This window comes from Neofelis nebulosa, chromosome 1, assembly GCF_028018385.1.
Source record: "Neofelis nebulosa isolate mNeoNeb1 chromosome 1, mNeoNeb1.pri, whole genome shotgun sequence".
In the NCBI taxonomy this organism is placed as follows: Eukaryota; Metazoa; Chordata; class Mammalia; order Carnivora; family Felidae; genus Neofelis; species Neofelis nebulosa.
Genome location: NC_080782.1, coordinates 153,945,501 through 153,967,544, shown reverse-complemented (window position 1 = coordinate 153,967,544; position 22,044 = coordinate 153,945,501). Strand labels below are relative to the sequence as shown.

General features: G+C 36.9%; 1 protein-coding gene across 1 annotated transcript; it reads left to right on the top strand.

Annotated features, from left to right (window-relative positions):
- The first annotated feature begins 20,836 nt into the window (after positions 1 to 20,836).
- On the top strand, positions 20,837 to 21,760 carry LOC131491888 (olfactory receptor 13G1). Its single transcript, XM_058695414.1, has one exon. It carries the CDS (start codon positions 20,837 to 20,839, stop codon positions 21,758 to 21,760), a length of 924 nt encoding a protein of 307 aa, XP_058551397.1.
- Positions 21,761 to 22,044: the final 284 nt, after the last annotated feature.

Below are 22,044 nucleotides of genomic sequence, written 5' to 3'. Positions count from 1 at the left end.
TGCCAGTTGCTCTTAAGAACAGTGTTTTGGTGGTGTGTCAGAATATGGTGGTGTAGGAGGTTAATTGGGTCCACCTCGTCCTACCGGACACTTAGATTCCACCCACATCTGCCTAAATAACCCAGAAATCCACCAGAAGACTAGCAAAATGGACTCTCCAGAGCCAAACTTAGACAAAAGGCCCACAGAAGAGGGTAGGAAGGGTGGAGAGGCAGAGTGTGCTACACGAACTGGCAGGAGGGAGCTGGGCCCTGGAGGGACAGCCCTATGGGAAAGGCAGATTCCCCCAAGTCTGGCTTGCAAAAGTGGAGGAGATAGATTCTGTGAGTTCTGACAGTCAGTGAGACATAACATCTGGAATGTTAAAAGTCAACAGCTCTACTCTCAGAAAGTTGGGAAGGTGAGATGACACTGGGAGGGAGAGTTGTTGAGCCCCAAAAGGACAGAGCTACACTGGGGAACAACAGTGCTGGGAAGCAAAATCTCCCTTTCCCATCTGCCGGCTTAATTTCCAAAGGGCACTAGTTCTTGTCACTGAACTTGCTTCCACTGTGCAAACGCTCAATGCCGTGCTTCTGTGGATCCATCCCTCCTATCAGACTGCCTCCTTCCAGGTGCTGCAGAGCCACTCTGAAAGGGGACCACCAATACCCAAGCGAGCTAAGGCTGCCCCTCCCACCCTTGTGCACCTTGGGGATCCACCCTGGCTAATAAGCCCTTGGCCACATCCCATCAAAACAGCACCACAAACCTGGTAGTGTGCAAGCAGCCCAGACAGGGGCCACACAACTCCATAGTGAGTCCTACCCTGAGAGAGGTGAAGATAAGTTACACACCAGTCTGACTGTTGCCACAGCAGTGGGCTGGGGGAAGACATTGGGACTGACTGTGGCCCTGCCCACCAACACATATTTCTCTAGAAAGCACAGGGAAAGTGTTCTGCAGTTTGGAGCTACCACAGAGATTGGCCAAAATGATGAAACAGAAGAATTATCCCCAAAAGAAACCCCAGGAAGTGGTCACAGGTAATGAAGTAGTCAAACCTATTTAAGCAATATAAAAGAACAAGAATTTAGAATAATAGTCATAAAATTAATGGCTGGGCTTGAAAAAGGCATAGAGGACAGCAGAGAATCTATTGGTACAGAGATCATGGGACTAAAAATTAGTCACAACGAACTAAAAAATTGCTATAAATGAGGTGCAATATAAAATGGAGGCGGCCATATCATGGAATGAAGAGGCAGAGGAGAGAATAAGTGAATTAGAAGATAAAATTATGGAAAAGGAGGAAGCTGAGAAAAAGAGAGATAAAAAAATTCAGGAGTATGAGGGGAGAAATAGAGAACTAAGTAATGCAATCAAACAGAACAATATTCATATCATAGGAATTACAGAAGAAGAGAGAGAGAAAGGGGCTGAAGGTATACTTGAACAAATCATACCTGAGAACTTTCCTGACCTGGAGAAGGAAACAGGCACAGAAATCCAAGAGGCACAGAGAACTCGCTTCAGACATAATGTGAATCAACCTTCTGCACGACACATCATAGTGAAACTGGCAAAATACAAGGATAAAGAGAAAATTTTGAAAGCAGCTAGGGATAAACAACCTCTAACTTACATAGGTAGACACCTAAGGGTAGTAGCAGACCTATTTACTGAAACTTGGCAGGCCAGAAAGGAATGTCAGGAAATCCTCAATGTGATGAACAGAAAAAATATGCAGCTGAGAAAACTTTATCCAGCAGGCCTGTCATTCAGAATACAAGGAGAGATAAAGGTTTTCCCAAACAAACAAAAACTGAAGGAATTCATCACCACTAAACACGCCCTACAAGCGATACTAAGGGGGACTCTGTGAGTGAAATGTTGCAAGGACCACAAAGTACCAGAGACATCACTACAAGCATGACACGTACAGACATCACAATCACTCTAAACCCGTATCTTTCAATAATAACACTGAATGTAAATGGACTAAATGCTCCAACCAAAAGACATAGGGTATCAGAATGGATTAAAAAAAAAAAAAAAAACAGAAGACCCATCTATTTGCTTTCTACAAGAGACTCATTTTAGACCTGAGGACACCTTCAGACTGAAAGTTAGGGGCTGAAGAACTATCTATCATGCTACTGGAAGTCAAAAGAATGCTGGAGTAGCCATACTTACAGCAAACCAACTAGACTTTAACGTTTTTTGTTTTTTTTTTTATTTATTTTTGGGACAGAGAGAGACAGAGCATGAACGGGGGAGGGGCAGAGAGAGAGGCAGACACAGAATCGGAAACAGGCTCCAGGCTCCGAGCCATCAGCCCAGAGCCCGACGCGGGGCTCGAACTCGCGGACCGCGAGATCGTGACCTGGCTGAAGTCGGACGCCTAACCGACTGCGCCACCCAGGCGCCCCCCAACTAGACTTTAAATTAAAGGCTGTAACAAGAGATGAAGAAGGGCATTATATAATAATTACAGGCTCTATCCATCAGGAAGAGCGAACAATTATGAATGTCTTTGCACCGAATATGGAAGCCCCCAAATACATAAAACAATCACAAACAAACCAACCTTATTGATAAGAATGTGGTAACTGCAGGGGGCTTTAATATTCCACTTACAACAATGGATAGATCATCTAGACACAGGATCAATAAAGAAACAAGGGCCCTGAATGATACATTGGATCAGATGGACTTGACAGATATACTTAGAACTCTGCATCCCAAAGGAACAGAATGTACTTTCTTCTCCAGTGCACATGAAGCATTCTGCAAGATAGATCACATACTGGGTCACAAAACAGCCCTTCATAAGTATACAAGAATTGAGATCATACCATGCACACTTTCAGACCACAATGCTATGAAACTTGAAATCAAACACAGGAAAAAGTTTGGAAAACCTCCAAAAACATGGAGGTTAAAGAGTACCCTACTGAAGCAGGCAATTAGAGAAGAAACTAAAAAATATATGGAAACAAATGAAAATGAAAATACAACAGTCCAAATGCTTTGGGATGCAGCGAAGCCAGTCCTGAGAGGAAAATACATTGCAATCGAGGCCTATCTCAAGAAACAAGAAAAATCCCAAATACAAAATTTAACAGCAAACCTAAAAGAAATAGAAGCAGAACAGCAAAGACACACCAAACCCAGCAGAAGAGATATAATAAAGATCAGAGCATAAATAAACAATATAGAATCTGAAAAACTGTAGAGCAGATCAATGAAACCAATAGTTTTTTTTTTAAATAAACAAAATTGATAAACCTCTAGCTAGGCTTATCAAAAAGAAAAGGGAGAGGACCCAAATAGATAAAATCATGAATGAAAATGGAATTATTACAACCAATCCTTCAAATATACAAACAATTATTGGGCAGTACTATGAAAAATTATATGCCAACAAACTGGACAACCTGGAAGAAATGGGACAAATTCCTAAGCACCATACACTTCTGAAACTCAAACAGGAAGAAATAGAAAACTTGAATAGACCCATAACCAGCGATGAAGTTGAATCAGTAATCAAAAATCTCCCAGCAAATAAGAGTCCAGGACCAGATGGCTTCCCTGGGGAATTCTAGCAGACACTGAAAGCAGAGATAATACCTATCCTCCTCAAGCTGTTCCAAAAAATAGAATTGGAAGGAAAACTTCCAGACTCATTCTATGATGCCAGCATTACTTTGATTCCCAAACCAGAGACCCAGCAAAAAAATAGAACTACAGGCCAATATCCCTGATGAATATGGATGCAAAAATTCTCAATAAGATACTAACAAATCAAATTCAACAGCATATATAAAGAATTATTCACCATGATCAAGTGGGATTCATTCCTGGGCTGCAGTGCTGGTTCAACATTCACAAATCAATCAATGTGATACATCACATAAATAAAAGAAAAGAAAAGAACCATAGGATCCTGTCAATCGATGCAGAAAGAAAAAAAAAACATTTGACAAAATTCAGCATGCTTTATTAGTAAAAACGCTCGAGAAAGTCAGGATAGAAGGAACACACATAAGCATCATAAAAGCCATTTATGAAAAGCCCACAGCTAATATCATCCTCATTGGGTTAAAACTAAGAGCTTTCCCCCTGAGATCGGGAACGCGACAGGGATGCCCACTCTCACCATTGTTTAACATAGTGTTGGAAGTTCTAGCAATAGCAATCAGACAACAAAAGGAAATCAAAGGCATGAAAATTGGCAAAGATGAAGTCAAGCTTTCACTTTTTGCAAATGACATGATACTGTACATGGAAAACCCGATAGACTCCACCAAAAGTCTTCTAGAACTGGTACATGAATTCAGCAAAGTCACAGGATACAAAATCAATGTACAGAAATCAGTTGCATTCTTATACACTAATAATAAAGCAACAGAAAGACAAATAAGGAAACTGATCCCATTCATAATGGCACCAAAAATCATACAATACCTAGAAATAAACCCTAACCAAAGATGTTAAAAGATCTGTATGCTTAAAACTATAGAAAGCTTATGAAGGAAATTGAAGAAGATACAAAGAAATGTAAAAACGTTCCATGCTCATGGATTGGAATAATAAATATTGTTAACATGTTAATGCTACTCAAAGTGATCTACACATTCAATGAAATCCCAATCAAAATTGCACCAGCTTTCTTCTCAAAGCTAGAGCAAGCGATCCTAAAATGTGTATGGAACCACAAGAGACCCCGAATAGCCAAAGTAATATTGAAGAAGAAGACCAAAGCGGGAGACATCACAATCCCAGACATTAGCCTCTACTACAAAGCTGTAATCATCAAGACATCATGGTATTGGCACAAAGACAGACACATAGGCCAATGGAATAGAATAGAGACTCTAGAATTGGACTCAGAAAAGGATGGCCAACTAATCTTTGACAAAGCAGGAAAGAATATTCAATGGAAAAAAGACAGTCTGCTTAACAAATAGTGCTGGGAGAACTGGACAGCAACATGCAGAAGGATGAAACTAGACCACTTTCTTACACCATTCACAAAAATAAACTCAAAATGGATGAAGGCTCCTTAATGTGAGACACGAAACCATCAAAACCTTAGAGGAGAAAGCAGAAAAACACCTCTGCATTCTCAGCCGCAGCAATTTCTTACTTGACACATCCTCAAAGGCAAGGGAATTAAAAGCAAAAATGAACTATTGACACCTCATGAAGATAAAAATCTTCTGTACTGCGAAGGAAACAATTCAAAAAAACTAAAAGGCAAGCGATGGGATGAGAAAAGATATTTGCAAATGACATATTGGATAAAGGGCTAGTATCCAAAATCTATAAATAATTTACCAAATTACACACCCGAAAAACAAATAATCCAGTGAAGAAATGGGCAGAAAACATGAATAGACACTTCTCTAAAGAAGACAACCAGATGGCCAACAGGCACATGAAAAGATGCTCAACGTCACTCCTCATCAGGGAAATACCAATCAAAACCACACTGAGATTCTACCCCATGCCAGTAGAGTGGCTAAAATGATCAAATCAGGAGACTATAGATGCTGGCGAGGATATGGAGAAACGGGAACCCACTTGCAGTGTTGGTGGGAATGCAAACTGGTGCAGCCACTCTGGAAAGCAGTGTGGAGATTCCTCTAAAAATTAAAAATATATCTACACTAGAACCCAACAGTAGCACTGCTAGGAATTTGCCCAAGGGTTACAGGAGTGCTAATGCATAGGGGCACTTGTACCCCAATGTTTATAGCAGCACTATCAACAATAGCCAAATTATGGAAAGAGCCTAAATGTCCATCAATTGATGAGTGGATAAAGAAATTGTGGTTTATATACACAATGGAGTACTATGTGGCAATGAGAAAGAATGAAATATGGCCTTTTATAGCAACATGGATGGAACTAGAGAGTGTTATGCTAAGTGAAATAAGTCATACAGAGAAAGACTGTTACCATATGTTTTCACTCTTATGTGGATCCTGAGAAATTTAACAGAAGACCATGGGGGAGGGGAAGGAAAAAAAAAGTTAGAGATGGAGGGAGGCAAGCTATAAGAGACTCTTAAATGCTGAGATAAAAGTGTGGTTGGGGGGGTGGGAGGGAGGAGAGAATGGGTGATGGTCATTGAGGAGGGCACCTGTTGGGATGAGCACTGGGTGTTGTATGGAAACCAATTTGACAGTAAATTTCATATATAAAAAAAGAACACTATTTCCATGCTCTATGTCCATGGGGTGTTTACCTGTATTGTCTCCAAAAGCAATACAATGTCTTCTGGTCTCTATCCCAGCCAAGCCAGCTGACTTCTAAAACTCCAAGTTTTAATCCCTGCTGGCTGTAGGAATTCATGAAATTAAACCCCTCTTGCTTCCCAAGCCAGTTGCCATTGGGATTCATTTTCTCCATTAGCTCCTGTATGTGCTAGCCTGTCCTTGGCCTTCTCTGTGACTACAGTCCTTCTCCATTTCAGCAGCCACAATTCATTTTTCTCCCAAGCAGCATCGCTGAACTTTCTACCTTTGTAGATGTAGCCTTTCTTTACCTTTAGCTGTGGTATTGTTATGCTAGTCTTCTATCAATTTCTGGAGTATTTAGGAGTATTTGGTAGTTATCTAGTTGTATTCATGGTATAAGACTAGCCCTGGGTCCCCCCTATTCCACTGCCATATTACAAACCCCCCAGTCTTTATTGTAGTCTATTTTGTCTGATACAAATATTACTACCTGGCTTTTTTTTTTCAGGGTCTTTTTTAATTCCTTCACTTTCAGTCTGTATGTGTCTTTAGATCTGAGGTAAGTATCTTGCAGACAGCAGATAGATGGATCTTGTGTTTTATCCGTTTTGCCACTCTCTATTTTTTTTTAAATTTTTTAACGTTTATTTATTATTGAGAGACAGACAGATACAGAGCATGAGCAGGGGAGGGGCAGAGAGAGGAGGAGACACAGAATCTGAAGCAGGCTCCAGGCTCTGAGCTGTCAGCACAGAGCCTGACACAGGGCTCAAACTCACAAACTATGAGATCATGACCTGAGCCAAAGTCAGATGCTCAACTGACTGAGCCACCCAGGCGCCCCAATGTTTTGTTTGTTTGTTTGTTTGTTTGTTTAATGGAGCATTTAAGCCATTTACATTTAAAGTAATTATTGATAGGTATGTTTGTTTTCTGGTTGTTTTGTAGTTCTCAGATACTTTCTTCTTCTCCTCTTGCTCTTTTTCTTCATGACTGATGAATGTAGTAATGTGTTAGCTTGTGTAGTTATGTGTTAGTTATTTGTACTTATGTGTTCATTATGTGTTAGAGTTCTGTAGTTATGTGTTAGTTACGTGTAGTTGTGAGTTCGTTTCTCTCTCTCTTTTTTAAAAACTTTATTTATTTATCCAGTGCAGAGCCTGACTCAGGGCTTGAATCCACAAGCCATGAGATCACGACCTGAGTGGAAGTTGAAAACTTAACCAATTGACCCATACAAATGACCTTAGTCTCTCTTTATTTTTGATATATGTATTATAGTTTGGGATTTGTGGTTACCATAACTTCCACATATTACATCCTAAGTATATAATGGTCTATATTATGTTGATGGTCATTTGAGCTCAGACACATATTTAAAAAGTTTTTGTTTTTGTTTTTTTCCTACCCCCTTCTCCATGTTTTATGTACATAATGTCAAATTTTATGTTTTTTTATTTATAATTTTCTTGCATATAATTATGACCAACTTTTCCACTTAAAATATTCCCTTTAACATTTTTTGCAAGACTGATTTGATGGTGGTGAACTTCTTTATCTTTTGTTTGTCTGGAAGACTATCTCTTCTTCAACTCTGAATGATAACTGTGCTATGTTGAATATTCTTAGTTGTACTTTTTCTTTTTCTTTTTTCCCGTACTTTGAATATATAATGACACTGTTGCCAGGCCTACAAAGTTTTTGCTAAAACATCAGCTGTTGGGTTGTCCTTGTATATAACTTAATGCTTTCTTGTTGCTTTTAATACTGATTCTTTACCTTTAATCATTCACATTTTACTTATTATTTGTCATGGTGTGCACCTGCTTGGGTTCATTTTGTTTGGAACTTTATTGTGTAGATGCCCATTTGCTTCTCTAGCTTAGGGAAATTTTCAGTTATTATTTTATTCAAATAGCTTTTCTGCCCCTTTCTCTCTATTTTTCTTCTGGGACCCTTATAATGCCAAATGTTTCCTTGATGTTTTCTAAGAATTACATTAACCTATTCTCATTTTTTAAAGTTCTTTTCTCTGCTCCTCAGCTTGGGTGTTTTGTTTTATCTCTTTTCCAGATTACTGACACATTCTTTTGCATCTGCAAATCTACTGCTAATTCCCTTTAGTGATTTTTTTTAAATCTCATTGTTGCCTTATTCAACAATGACTGGTTCTTTTTAATATTTTCTATATCTCTAAGGAAGATCTCTCTGAGTTCTTCCACTTTAATCTCTAGCCCAATGAGCTTCTGTAGAGTCATTACTTCAAACATTTTATCAGATATATTGCTTATCTTTATTTTATTTTATTTATTTATTTATTTATTTATTGAGGTTTTCTCTTATTATTTCTTTTGGAGCATATTCCCTTGTCTCCCTAGTTTGACTAAATGCATATGTTTGTATCTATGGATAAAGCAGAACAGCTACTTGTCCTAAACTTGGAAAAATGGTCTTGTATAATATTATTCCCTATATAGAATGTGTGTGTTTGGTGACTTGTGCTGGCTGGCTGGATCTGTGGCTGGCATGGGTGGGCTGGGGTCCAGGGTTCTTCACATAGAGGACACCAAAGTGTACACAGCTCAGTGGAGTTTCTGGGCTCTCCATTTATTGAATGTCCAGACAGGACAACTAAAGCAAAAATGGTTGCAATCTGATGTGTCTCAAAGCTCTACATGAAGAGAGAACCTTGGCATTTCAGCTGTATTTGAAGCAAGGTCCAGGCTGGGAGGTCTTAGCACTTTCCATGCAGTGGACACCCTGTCAGGACAGCCAAAACTGAAGGGATACAGACTAGGTTTCCCAGGGTTCTATACATTTAAGGAGCCCTGTCAGAATAGCTGAAGCTGAAGTGATTGCAACCCAGGGTGTCCTGGAGTGTTCCATGCCAGGGGAGCCCTGGTAGATGGGCTGGAGTTGAGGCAGTGTGCAGGCTAGGAAGTCCTTTGGCTCTCTGTGCACAGGGTGGCCTGGCAGTATAGCTGAAATTAACATGATTGCCATCTGAGGTCTCCAAGCTTCTATGCACTTAGGACACTTTGGCAAGATAGCTGAACCTGAAGTCAATGTAAACTGAGGTATTCTGGGACTTTCCACACAGATGGTGCCATGAAGGGGTTGCTGGAGTTGAGACGGGGTACAGGATGGGGTGTACTTGGGTACCATGGCAAGATAGCTAAATGTAAAGTGGATGTGGGTCAGTGTGGTCCTTGGGTTCTCTGTGCAAAATGTGCCTGTCAGTAAACTGAAGCTGAAGTGGTTGCAATATGGGTATCTTGGGGGGGGGGTCTCCACATTGAGGGTGCCTTGTCAAGACAGCTAAAGTTGAAATGGGTACAAGCTGGGCTGCACTGGTGTCCTCAGTGCAGGTGGTGCCCTGGTTCAGCAATTAGAGCTAAAGACAGTGCAGGTGGGAGCTTACCAGGGTGCTCTGTGTGAGGGCAACCCTAGTGGGATGGCTGGAACTAATACAGTCATGGGCTGGGTCTTCCTGGGGTAATCCATACAGGGACACCTTGGCAACATGGCCCAATATAAAGCAGACATTAGCCAGCAGGTGCCACAGTGATCCACACATGAGATGCCCTAGCAAGCTATCTGAAGCCTAAGTTGTGTTAGCCTGGAATGTTCCAAAGTGCTTTGCACTAGTTCACCTTGGCATGAAGTTTGGAGCTGTAGTGAGCACTCCCCAAGTGTGTCTCAGTGTGTACCACCCTGTGGCCATCTTGATGGGATGTCTGGAACTATTATAAGCTAGTGGCCTGGGGCTCACTGAGGAAGCATCTGGACTGTGCACAGGTCTGTGCTTTCAGGGTGGAAGGGGAGCACCAACCATGTCAGTCAGGCCCTCCCACCAAAAGAGTGTTCCAGAGTGTTCCATCAGCTTCTTCACCATTTGGCAGAATCCTGGGACTGGATCTTTTATATGCTAGTTATTCTTTTAAACTGTAGCTTTTTTCCCCCTGTGCCCAGCTTGACCAGGACTGGTGTAACCTGGGAGACCCAAGCTCATCTGAAGCTGCAGACTGGGTCTGGTGACTGCACTCTGCTCTGGTCTATGCTTTCAAGGGGGAGGGAAATCTAAAACATATCACTCTCCAGTCCCTCTGACCCAGAGAGAGTTCCAGCAGCTTCTCGAGTGATTGGTGGAGTTTTAGAGCTTAACACTTATAAACAAGTTGCCATTTTAAACTGTTTTTTTTTTCTGTTAACACAGGCGGAGGAATCTGTTTCCTGCCCCTGAGTTCTATCCTACGCCATTGCAGTTTGCTGTGTCAGGCGTTGGGGTTAGTTAGTTACCACTTCTCCATCCCTCTTATTGTTCTCTCTTGCTATTCTATCTTTCATTGTGCAGAATCTGTTCAGTAGGCCCTCAGTTCTTCAGGAAGCATAGCTCTATTAATAGATGTCATTTGGTGTGTTCTATGGAGAAAGTGAGTTCAGGGTCTTCCTATATTGCCATTTTAAATTGGAGTTCATATAATATCCAACTTAAAATTATACACCCAGTAACCATATTTTCCAGAACTACAAACAACATAAAAATGTTTCACACATATACAAACTTGAAGAATTTGTTGTCAGCAAACCTGTAAACCTGAATTAAAAGCAGAGTTATTCAGGAAAAGGAATGGTCATAAACAGGAAAAGATGTGCAAGAGAGAGGAAGAACAACGAAACTGTTGAGAAATAAGCAATATAGAACATGGGTGGTAGAGATATGTGTACCAGTGAAAAACATGATGAAATTCATGAAAAGTTAGAATGGACTAAAGTACTTAGTGTTCCAAAAGCATAACATCTCTTGGAAAGTTAAAATAAATAATTTCCAGCAGACTGTAACAAGTCTGCATATAGCAAGGATACATGTTATAACCTCAAGCATATACACCAAAATCATTACAAAAGAATGCAAAACTTTTGAAGTAATGAAGAAAAAAATTGGGATAATAAAAAAATGTTAATCAAAAATACAGAAAGGAGCACAAAATAAATGGAAAACAAATATTAAGAAAACAAACACAAATGTATCTAGAGTTAAAGTAAATGCAAATAAAATACTAAAATTGAAATGTTAAAATTTTATTAAAAACAAGATTATTTTCCACTTACATATTTTCAAATGATGGCAAAGAAAACATGTAAATATAAAGATGGAAAATGATATACCATGCAAAACTAAACAAGAGAAAGTTGGTGCAGTCACTCTATAGCAATACATAGGAAATAAAACATAATTTATTTGTTAGATTAAAAAAATTCATGACAGAGGGGTACTTCCACCAGAAATACATCATAAAACAAATTCCTTGTGCATGCAATAGTTTTATTTTAGATATATGATTTAACATGACAGACTTCAAGAAAGAATGTGACAATGCATGCTATTTTAAATCAAGAGTCCAAATAATCAAACTGATAGAAATTGCAGCAGAGAAAAAGATCAGGGGAAGAAAATTGGCAGAGACCCATCCTGTTTTTCTCCTCAGAGTCTTAACATTCTCTCTCCACTCCTTCCTAAAAGAAGAGTAAAATAGTACTAGTTGGCCAACAACGTGTTTGCAGGCCCAACTTAGCTCAGCATCCCATAGCGGAGTGCTACCCTCCATTCCACCCTTGCACCCTAAATTTTAAAATTAGGTTATTCTGATCCATTGTCCAGTCACTCATAGCACCTAGAACTATTATATATTGTTTCAAGGTATTTGTTTAAAATGATATATTGATAATGATCTTCATTGTTATAGAAGGAAGTAGGCCATCTTGCTTTAAAAATATTAACAAAACAAGTTATATGCATTGGTTCAATAGCATTTTTTACAATCTAACAATTAGAGTTAGACTCTAATTTTTAATAGTCATTTGACTACAATTACATATAATACTTTCCCATTCCTTCCTTTCTTTTTGCCAGTCTGATACACTTAATTAATATTTAAGAACACTGTATTTATTACGAACATTCAATAAAGATTTAAGTTACTGCCTGGCAATCTTAAAAGACTGTTAAAAATGATCCAGGGGTACCTTGGTATTACAGTCTGTTAAGAATCAACTCTTGATTTTGATTCAGGTCATGATCTCAGGGTTCTTGAGACTGAGCCTCGCATCAGGCTCCATGCTGATGGCAAAAACTCTGCTTGGGATTTTATTTCTCCTTCTCTCTCTGCCCCACCCCCATTCACTCATGCATATGCTCTCTCTCAAAATAAATAAAATTTATTTAGAAAAATCTATAATATCACTTGTGTATTTTTTCTCTGAGATAAAACAAAATAGAGGAAAGAAGGCTATATGGTAAACATGAAAGTTTGTGTTTGAATTCCAATGGATATTTGAAACTATGAGGATATACAGTAGAGAGACAGAGATGATATTGTTTCATTGTGAGTACATCACACACATAAGTTGCATTTGTGTATGGACATGCATAAACAACACCAAAATAATGAATAGAAAAGATTTTCAAATAATTCAATTCAATTCAGAAATAAATTTAGTTGAGGAATTTGTTATATTTATTAACTAAGAATTTAATGCCATCCCATAGCTTGTTTGTAGACTCCCTCTGCCTCACAGTGTAGAGGGCTAAATTGAACCTTTCTGATCTTTGTTTTGAACCTTTGTCTTAGAATCCATTTCCTGCCACTACTTATGTTTATCTTTTACTGGGAAAGAGGTTTTCATTGTCTAGGACAATAAAATTGCTTTTGTAACGATGTCCACTCATCTGTCTTTGAATATCTTTTTGTCTCTATAAGACACTCCCAGTATCTCTTGTTACTCAGATTTTCTATTCCATGAAGATATTATCTTGGGATACATTGTGTTGGTATAGAGAAATAGTAGCCCAGAAAAGTCATTCCACAAGTAATTAGTAATTGGTGCGGAGTTATTTTAATTGCTCCTCTGAGAGCCATATTAATTCAACTGTGAGAAGCTTGGTCTGAAGATGTTGTCACCTGTGGTCCCTTGTTTTTGAGTCTGGAAAGATTTCGATTGATCTTAAGTATATTAATAATACTTAAGCAAACATAAAAGAAGTCTGTTGACTGCAAACAAAAGGAGTTATTATCCTTATTTTCAGGTTTTTTTTTTCTAGTAACTGAACACAGGTTACTGTTTGAACATGGTGATACCCTGCAAAGAGCCAAAGTAAGTATTTTTAGACATTCTAATTATTCTAGTCACCATGAAATTGTGACCTATGTAGAAATATGTTTGAACCAAGTAACTTCTTTACTTCTTTTTTAGGAACACTGAAAGAAAAAAGTCCATCCATGGATTATAATTCAGTCCAAAAGAGGGGATACTTATTAATACTAAGTGCATTTATATTGTCCCTCTGCTTCTTAATTTTTTATTTTATATCAGATATGCACAAGTTGGAGTTAAGAAGAAAGTCAGCTGAACTTAGGTTAGTATGCCATTACTGGTGTGGTAGGAACGCTTAATATATCTGTTATTTATTTATAAGAATATCTTCTTTAAGTAGCATCAAAGTTTAATTAGCAAAGTTGTTTAAAATGGGTTTTCAAAACCTCTAAATGTATCAAAATTTTCTTAACTGATTTAAAATTTTCTCATAAATGTAGCTTTATTGGATTTGCACATTCTACGCATCATATACACGAATCTATGATAAAGTCTTTTATTTTTCAACTGTATTGAAAATATCTTCATTTACTCAATACCCAAAAAATTTTATAGCACTTCTACTTCACAGTATATATCTAAAAGAATTTACAAGATCTCAAAGAGATATTTGCACACCAATGTTCATATTAACATTTTTCACAATAGCCAAAAAGCAGAAACAACTCAAATGCACATCAACTGATAAATGAGCAAACAAATTGTGTTGCATATCCATAGTGGAATATTTTTCAACATTTAAGAAGAAAGATTTTCTGGCACATTTACAGCATGGGTGAACCTTGAAGGCATTATGCTAAATAATATAACCCAGTTACAAAAAGAAAATACTGTATGATTCAACTTGTAGGAGTTATCTAGAATAAATTCATAGAATCAGAAAGTACATTGGTGGCTGCCAGGGACTATGAGTAGAGAAAAATAGGAAAAAATAGGAAGCTGTCTAATGGGTATTGAGTTTCAGTGTTACAAGATAAAAAAATTTCTGGAGGTAGCACAGCAAGGTAAATGTATTTAACACTACTGAACTGTACATTTGACAATATTCAGTAAATTCTAGGTTGTCTGTGTTTACATTTAAATTTAAATTATAGAATTTAAGTACACTAGAAAATATTCAGATAGTAAATTTTAGGTTGTCTGTATTTACATTTACATCTAAATTATAGAATTTAATTTTTAAAAACCTTTTACTGACGTTTCTTTCAGTTACATAAATGAGTGAACTCTAGTTATTCTGAATGATGGAATATGTATAAATGGTGTAAATAAGGAGATAGTGTGGAGCAAGGAATAGAAGAGAAATATAGAATATTTCTACTTTCAAAAACCGGATTTCTAACTACAGAGGTTGAAATCTGACATATAAAGTTATATGACATCAAAAACAAATAAATCCCCATAAAATGGAATTACTACCAGATATCTGAGGTAAGAGTGAGTATAAGAGATTGCAGTTAAACTGCAATAATCTTAGAGCTCTTCCAGAAGGAGGTAGATAGGTAGCTTGGTGTTGAAGATCCCTTTAGCAAGTGTTGAAAAAGAAGTTGGCAATAGCTTTGAAAGATAATGCGTAACAACCCCCTGCCTCCTGGCTGCTTCATCCATGTATTACCAGATAAGTTATCCTTTTTTTTTTTTCAGAAGGCTTTGTTATGAAGTGGTTCTCAATGCCTCATTTCAATATACCTTTTGTAAGATCCTATGATTTATTAACAGTTTTCAAGCACACAACTCATGACTACAGAAAATCTTGGAATCCAGCTGATTTAAGGTTCACAGAAGACTTAGTTCAGGGGTCCCATTATTTCCGTCCTAACCCGTGGAAAAAAACGTGCCAATTGGATTGTAGACTCTGTGATAGACTCTTAAACAAGAAAAGTGAAGAGTTTAAAGTTGAATTTGTAAAATTATATTTTCCCAAATTTACAAAATGAAATGCTTTGGAAGTTAATGTATGGCTGAGATTTTCAAGAATAAACATTTCACTGGCTTCAGGTGTTCTAGGGTGTCCAACTGTCCCAGTTTGCTTCAGACAAGATTTCCTAAGACGAGACTTTCAGTGGCTAAACAGGAGCAGTCCCAGGCTAACCTAGATAATTTATTACCTAATGATGGTAGGGCCATAATTTATACTGCATTCTTTTTGCATAATTTGCACTACATTCTACTTCCCAACACATTGATCTTTCACTACTGCCATTCTTTGATATTTTCAAAGTCTTTAAAAACTGAGAAATGACCACTTTCATTTTCACTACTTAAGCTGTGAAATTAAAACATTCTCCTTGAACAAAGCCTGAATCAGAAGCACCTGTGACTTAAACTTTCTTAACAGAAAGTTGCCTAAAATGAAATTGTCTAAAAGAAGTCATTAGGAATGTGAGAGCACAGAGTACACTGTGCCACTCACTCTAGTCCCATAGAACAGGGAGGTGGCTGTGATGAGTTCCTAACAACTTGCCTTACACACGGCAAGCCATTTAAAAGTGGGCTGATGTTGTTCATGCCAGCAATAAAGATGATGACATTTGAAAACGGATTATGATGATGATGACGTAGTTTATCAACTACGTGTGTTCTAGGATTTGCATCAGTATAACACTATCTTATAAATTACAACATGAGTGAGTTTCTTCATTACATTCCCTGGATTCAGATCTGCCTGTCATCAATGTCTGATTGTGTAACAGTAAGCAAGTTTGTTAAATGTACCAAACTTTACCAACCACATCATATTTAAAATAGGGACATTAACATTATTAATTATTAACTAATCTTGTTCTCAGGACTAAACAAAATAGTAGAATAAATGACACATAAATAAAACATCTATATGAACTTCTAATAAATGCTCTGAATTCTAGGAGTCAGGAAACGCACAGTGACCTCAATTTTCTCCTTCTAGGAAGGAGTTGATGCTCATTTGTCAAAGTGCCTGCATCCTGCCAAACAATTCAAATTAACTTGTCTAAATTCTTTCTATAAATAGTTTAATTTATGATATAAATTTTATTTATTCTGGTAACTAGTTATTACAAGCACATCCTTAGGTTAAATGTAATTAAATTGATATTGTTCTACAAATCAATTGGTTCTTGTAAACTTTCTCTGCTCAAAATGGATAACATAATGCCTCCCTTTAGTTTTTATGTTGCCTTCGGGGCTATCTTTCTAAAAATTGGGGCAAAACACATTTTACTTCCTCTCTCAGATTTTTCCAAATTCTCCTTTATGCCTATAGAACAACACAATAACTTATTATAATTATCTGAACAAGTCCTATCTTGTTATACTTCACATTACACAGTATTTCTATGCATTGTCTCTAGTGAAAGCCATTTCTCATATTCATTTGTATTTCATACTTCCTTATATTTGTTTGGAAATTATTTTGCCTCTTCTTTTCTCTTTCCTTTCATACTCATTGAAAATTGCTTACCTTTCCAAAATAAAACTACATTCAATATTTTATTAGATTTTCCATAATCCTATCCAAAACCAAATTAATTGTGCTATATTACTATACAAAATTGTTCCATATCTCTGATAATTTTACCATCACCTTAGCACATGTTTAATAACTGTTTTACCACTACTCCTGAGAAAATTGAGAACATATTGCATTTTCTGCATCATTAAAACTAAATATAATAACATAATGACTAGTATGAAGTGTGATCTTTAAATGTTTACTGAATGAAGGCATCTTAATTATATTTATATTTAATTGAATTATCTTTGTTATAACCCAATCTGCTTATTCTTTTATTATAATAATTATTCAATAATTTAAAATGCAAAATTGGAAGTTCTTCCTTCCATTAATCATGAAAAATTGTTTCATAATTAATTTAAAATTCCAAATGTTAAAACTCTGCTTAAAATCATTAGCTTTGGATTCGAAATAATGATTATTGTTACATTTAATTGACAGCTCAATGTGGGCTAAAAATTGGGCTAAGAATTTGTATTCATTGTTTAATCCTCAGAGCAACTTAGTTTACCACTGTTTTTATTCTCCATTTAAACAATGAAGATAGACTGAGACTCAGAGAATACACCTTAAAAATGCAATGTCATGGACAAAAATTTCCAGAATCAAGACTTAAGCCCTATGTGTTAACCTAATTCTAACTAAATTTTACTAATTTTGTACATCCAAATTTAAATCAATAGAAAATCTGAGTTGGATTAAACATAATAACTAAGGAGGTGTAAATGATTCCAGATGAGAAGGACAGAAAAGGACATGGCCAAGAATCAATGGCTTTTAAGTTAGAAAACCTGGCTAAATGTGTTTCCCTGCTGATGTAAGCAGGCTTTTTTTTTTCTTTTTAATATACACTGTGGCCTTTTAGGATTGAAGATAACATCCAAGCCAGGTATGCTTCACTTGTAGAATTTCAATAGAAACTATTGACTACACATTGGACACCTGTAGATTGATGAAAGTATATATCTCTACCTTGAATCAATAATGGATATTTGAACAAAGCTACTATAGTCTATATATACCTTCTCTCAGTGAACCATATGATGCCCCCCTTTTGGATTTTGCTTTACCTACACACAGTAAATATCCAAATTCTCACAACCAGCACTAAGAACAAGGCCCAACCAATGCCATTAATATTGTGAAGGGGGTAGAACATTCCAAGAAGAGATGAGAAAAGGAATCTCCAGGTACCCTCACTCTTTTGTTCTTCACTTAGAGACAGTGAACCAGAGGTGATTTACACAATATCTTCGCAAAATTCCAACATTGTATGAAATTTCATTTTGTATCTTGGGGCTGAATTTCTTTCTCACACCCAGCTTCAGAGAACTCGATGACTAACAATTAAATAGACAAATAGCATTATTAACATTGATAGGTAACAATTCTCCGAAGGAAAATTGAAGCTTTTTTCTTCATCATTAAGGAAGGTTCAGTTTATATTTGAGTACCTATTTTGGTGGGTAAGATCACATAGGCAGGAAAAGGACTGTTGTCTTATAAATTCATCCCAAAATCTTTGATGACAGATCTCTGATTCAGATGGAATAACCAGACCAAGGCTTCCTAATCTAATTTGAAAATACATCAACACTCAGTACATCAAAGATTAGTTATTATTCATTTCAATATCAGATATTTTTAAATTAAAATATTTTAATTGAATTTTAAATATAAACTATTTTATCTATATTTTCCTGTCCCAAGTCATATCTCATTCAGAATAAAACTCTCATTTTCTTTAAAATATTTTTTATATCATTCAGTTTTGTGTATGTTTGCCATACTATTTTGTATTTTACCTGAAAGCATATAGCTGAGAGGTTAATATCAATTTGTTAAAATCAGACAATCTAGATGTGATAAAGGAAATTTTCAACGTTTAATGTTTGTGGGCACAGCTTTTGGGTTCCCAGGGAAGCTACACTTTTACCAAGGTCAGAATGACTTCGCCAAACTTCAAACCATGGGCTCTATTTCTGACCTGAGCACACATTGTCATTTGTTTCAATAGAAAATAACCTAAAAAAAAAATCCAAACCAAAGATAAGAGTAAAAATATCCCTAAGTTCCATTCCCATACCTCCAAAGCCTGCAAACTTGTACATACTTGAGACAAAATAAAGTTTATAATTTTCTAAGATATCTTTCATCATAATTCAACAACAACAACAAAAACATACATAATTCTGTATTAAACATTCCTTCTCCAGAGCACTCTGTGTGAAGATTGTGTATCTCAGGAAGCTGTCCTCACTTGGGCTCAAATAAAATTTATTCTTTTTTTATTATTTAGAAATTCTAAAAGTTTTGCTCATTTTGCACCAAGAGGTGTCAATTCTGGCTCTTCCACTTATGAGATATGTAATTTGGCTTCTGTTCTTTTATCTGGCCCAGTGAACTGGGGTTTTTTTAGCAACTGAATAAAGATGGCAATATTAAAGTCCCACCGTGATTGTGACACAATGATGTAATATCTGCAGAAGATCTAACATAGAGCCTGTCACGTATCGTAGATGCAAGTATTGACAGGTGTTACATCCTTTCACAATGAGAAAACAAGAAATAAGTCCAGGGATTCATGAGGTGATTTACAGATTGACAAATATTTTTTTATGTCTGAACAGCTACACATGGTCAGTAAATTTAGAAAATCATTAGTTCATTAAAATTTAGCAAATGAATAATTCAGCTTTCATGGTTTGGGGGACCAAATCACACTTGATGTGGTCTCAAAAATGATTTGTATTTCTTCTGTTTAGGTAACAGAAATACAATGTGATCTCTGAAAAGACAAAGAACAGTTATGAAGCATAAATTTATTATTAAACTCGCAATTACTTTGAACACTTTTCCTAGATGCAACAGGTCATAACAGTCCTAACAGTCATGCATCCATGCAAAATGCTGATTGTGCATAAAAACAGATCTATCCAAATAAATAAGCAAAAAAGAAAGCAGGTGACAAATTGCTAGAGAAGTTTTGCAGAGCAATGAAAAGAACAAGAATTTCCCTCATAAATCTCTTGGATACTTTCCAGAAAACTTTTTCTAGCTGTTTCTTTCTTCTGGTATCCCTAAGAAACTTTTATACTGTCTGTATACTACCTAATATTTCTCTCTATTTATAATATTGTTAGAAATAAAAAGAGATTTCATAAGAAATATGAAGCCTATGGAGTTTCAATGGCCAGTTTATAGCTATAATAAAATGAAGATGCAATCCTAGATCTTCTATGTTCATATCTAATCTTCTTACTCTTATATGACATAACAAATTAGTTCATGAGATTTTAAGAATGTACTTCTGAAACTGAAGAAAAAATATCAGGCAGGCATTTGATTAAATTATTTAGTTCTTAGACACCAATAAATTACCCAATGGTCTCTAAATATCCAGTCTCAGGATATTCTGTTGGACTTTTTGCTGCTGAAGTCTTCCCACTATAATTAGCCCTGTCATCTTCTATTGTTCTAGATATTTCTGCTCATGTATGTTTCAAGAAAGATAGCATATAGCTAACAATTGGTGAGATATGTAATTATTTGTACTATATTCCATATATATGTGAATGATGTTCAAATGTTTCAACTCAAAATGGTAATACTGAAATACTTGAATATATTAATTGTTCTTATCTTTTTCTTCTCAACCACTGGCTTCAGTTTACTGTAGTCATTAATTGCAGAACGTACATCAAAAAATTATATCCATCTGGAGGATAGAAGATATTGCCTGGAAGACAGAACTCCATCATGCTCTATCAGAAAGGAATTCTTGCTATAAATTTGTATCAAATCAACACACAATCACTAAGTTACACACACACACACACACACACACCTGCACACACACACACACACACACCACACATCACACATCTCCTGATAAAATCAACCACATTATTTTAATTCCTAGTTGTTCACTCTCTGCAATGTGTGTCATCAAAGAACAATGAATAACAGCATTGTAACTGAGTTTATGATTCTGGGCCTTACCCAAAATCCTGAACTGCAGGGAGTTCTCTTCATTGTCTTTCTCTGCATCTACCTTGTGGCCTTTTTTGGCAATGGGCTAATTATCATTGTTATAATCTACAATACCACCTTGCATACGCCCATGTATGTGTTCCTCCTGGCACTAGCTATTGTGGATATCATCTGTACAACAAGCATCATACCAAAGATGCTGGGGACCATGCTAACATCAGGAAAGAGTATTTCATATGGAAGCTGCATGTCCCAGCTCTTCTTCTTCACGTGGTCACTGGGGGCTGAGATGGTACTCTTCACCACAATGGCCTATGACCGTTATGTGGCCATCTGTTTTCCTCTTCGCTACAGCACTATTATGAACCACTATATGTGTGTGGCCTTGCTTAGCATTGCCATGGTTATTGCAGTAACCAATTCCTGGGTACACACAGGTCTCATCCTGAACCTGACTTTCTGTGGGCCAAATAACATTGACCACTTCTTCTGTGAGATACCCCCACTGCTCTCTTTGTCCTGCAGTCCTGTGAGAATTAATGAGGTGATGGTATATGTTGCTGATATTTCCCTGGCCATAGGTGACTTCAGCCTCACCTGCCTGTCTTATGGTTTTATCATTGCTGCCATTCTCCGCATCCGCACAGCAGAAGGCAAGAGGAAGGCTTTTTCAACATGTTCATCCCACCTCATAGTTGTGTCCCTTTACTATTGCCCTGTAATCTACACATATATCCGCCCTGCTTCCAGCTACTCATTTGAAAGGGACAAGGTGATAGCTGCACTATATACTCTTGTGACCCCAACATTAAACCCAATTGTGTATAGTTTACGAAACAAGGAGATGCAGACAGGGATTCAGAAAGTCTTTGCATTTTTGAAACATTAGTGGTTTCATGAGAGAATGTCAACTCTCTATTCTAGAATCATCTCCTAGAACATCTTAGATTTTACTGATCATTTATAGGTACTTCCTTCCCAAATTTCCCTACTCCCTCTTCGGAGTGAGAATGATTCATTCCACTGCAAATCACTTTCTTTGCTCCTCATTTCTAAAATGCACTTATTTCTGGAGCATCTGGTGACTCAATTAGCTAAGCCTCTGGCTCTTGGTTTTGGCTCAGGTCATGATCTCACAGTTTTGTGAGTGTGAGCCCCCGCGTTGGGCTCTGT

What these genes read in the sequence shown, in the direction of transcription:
- LOC131491888 (XM_058695414.1), top strand. Translation starts at nt 20,837, where the DNA reads ATGAATAACAGCATTGTAACTGAGTTTATGATTCTGGGCCTTACCCAA.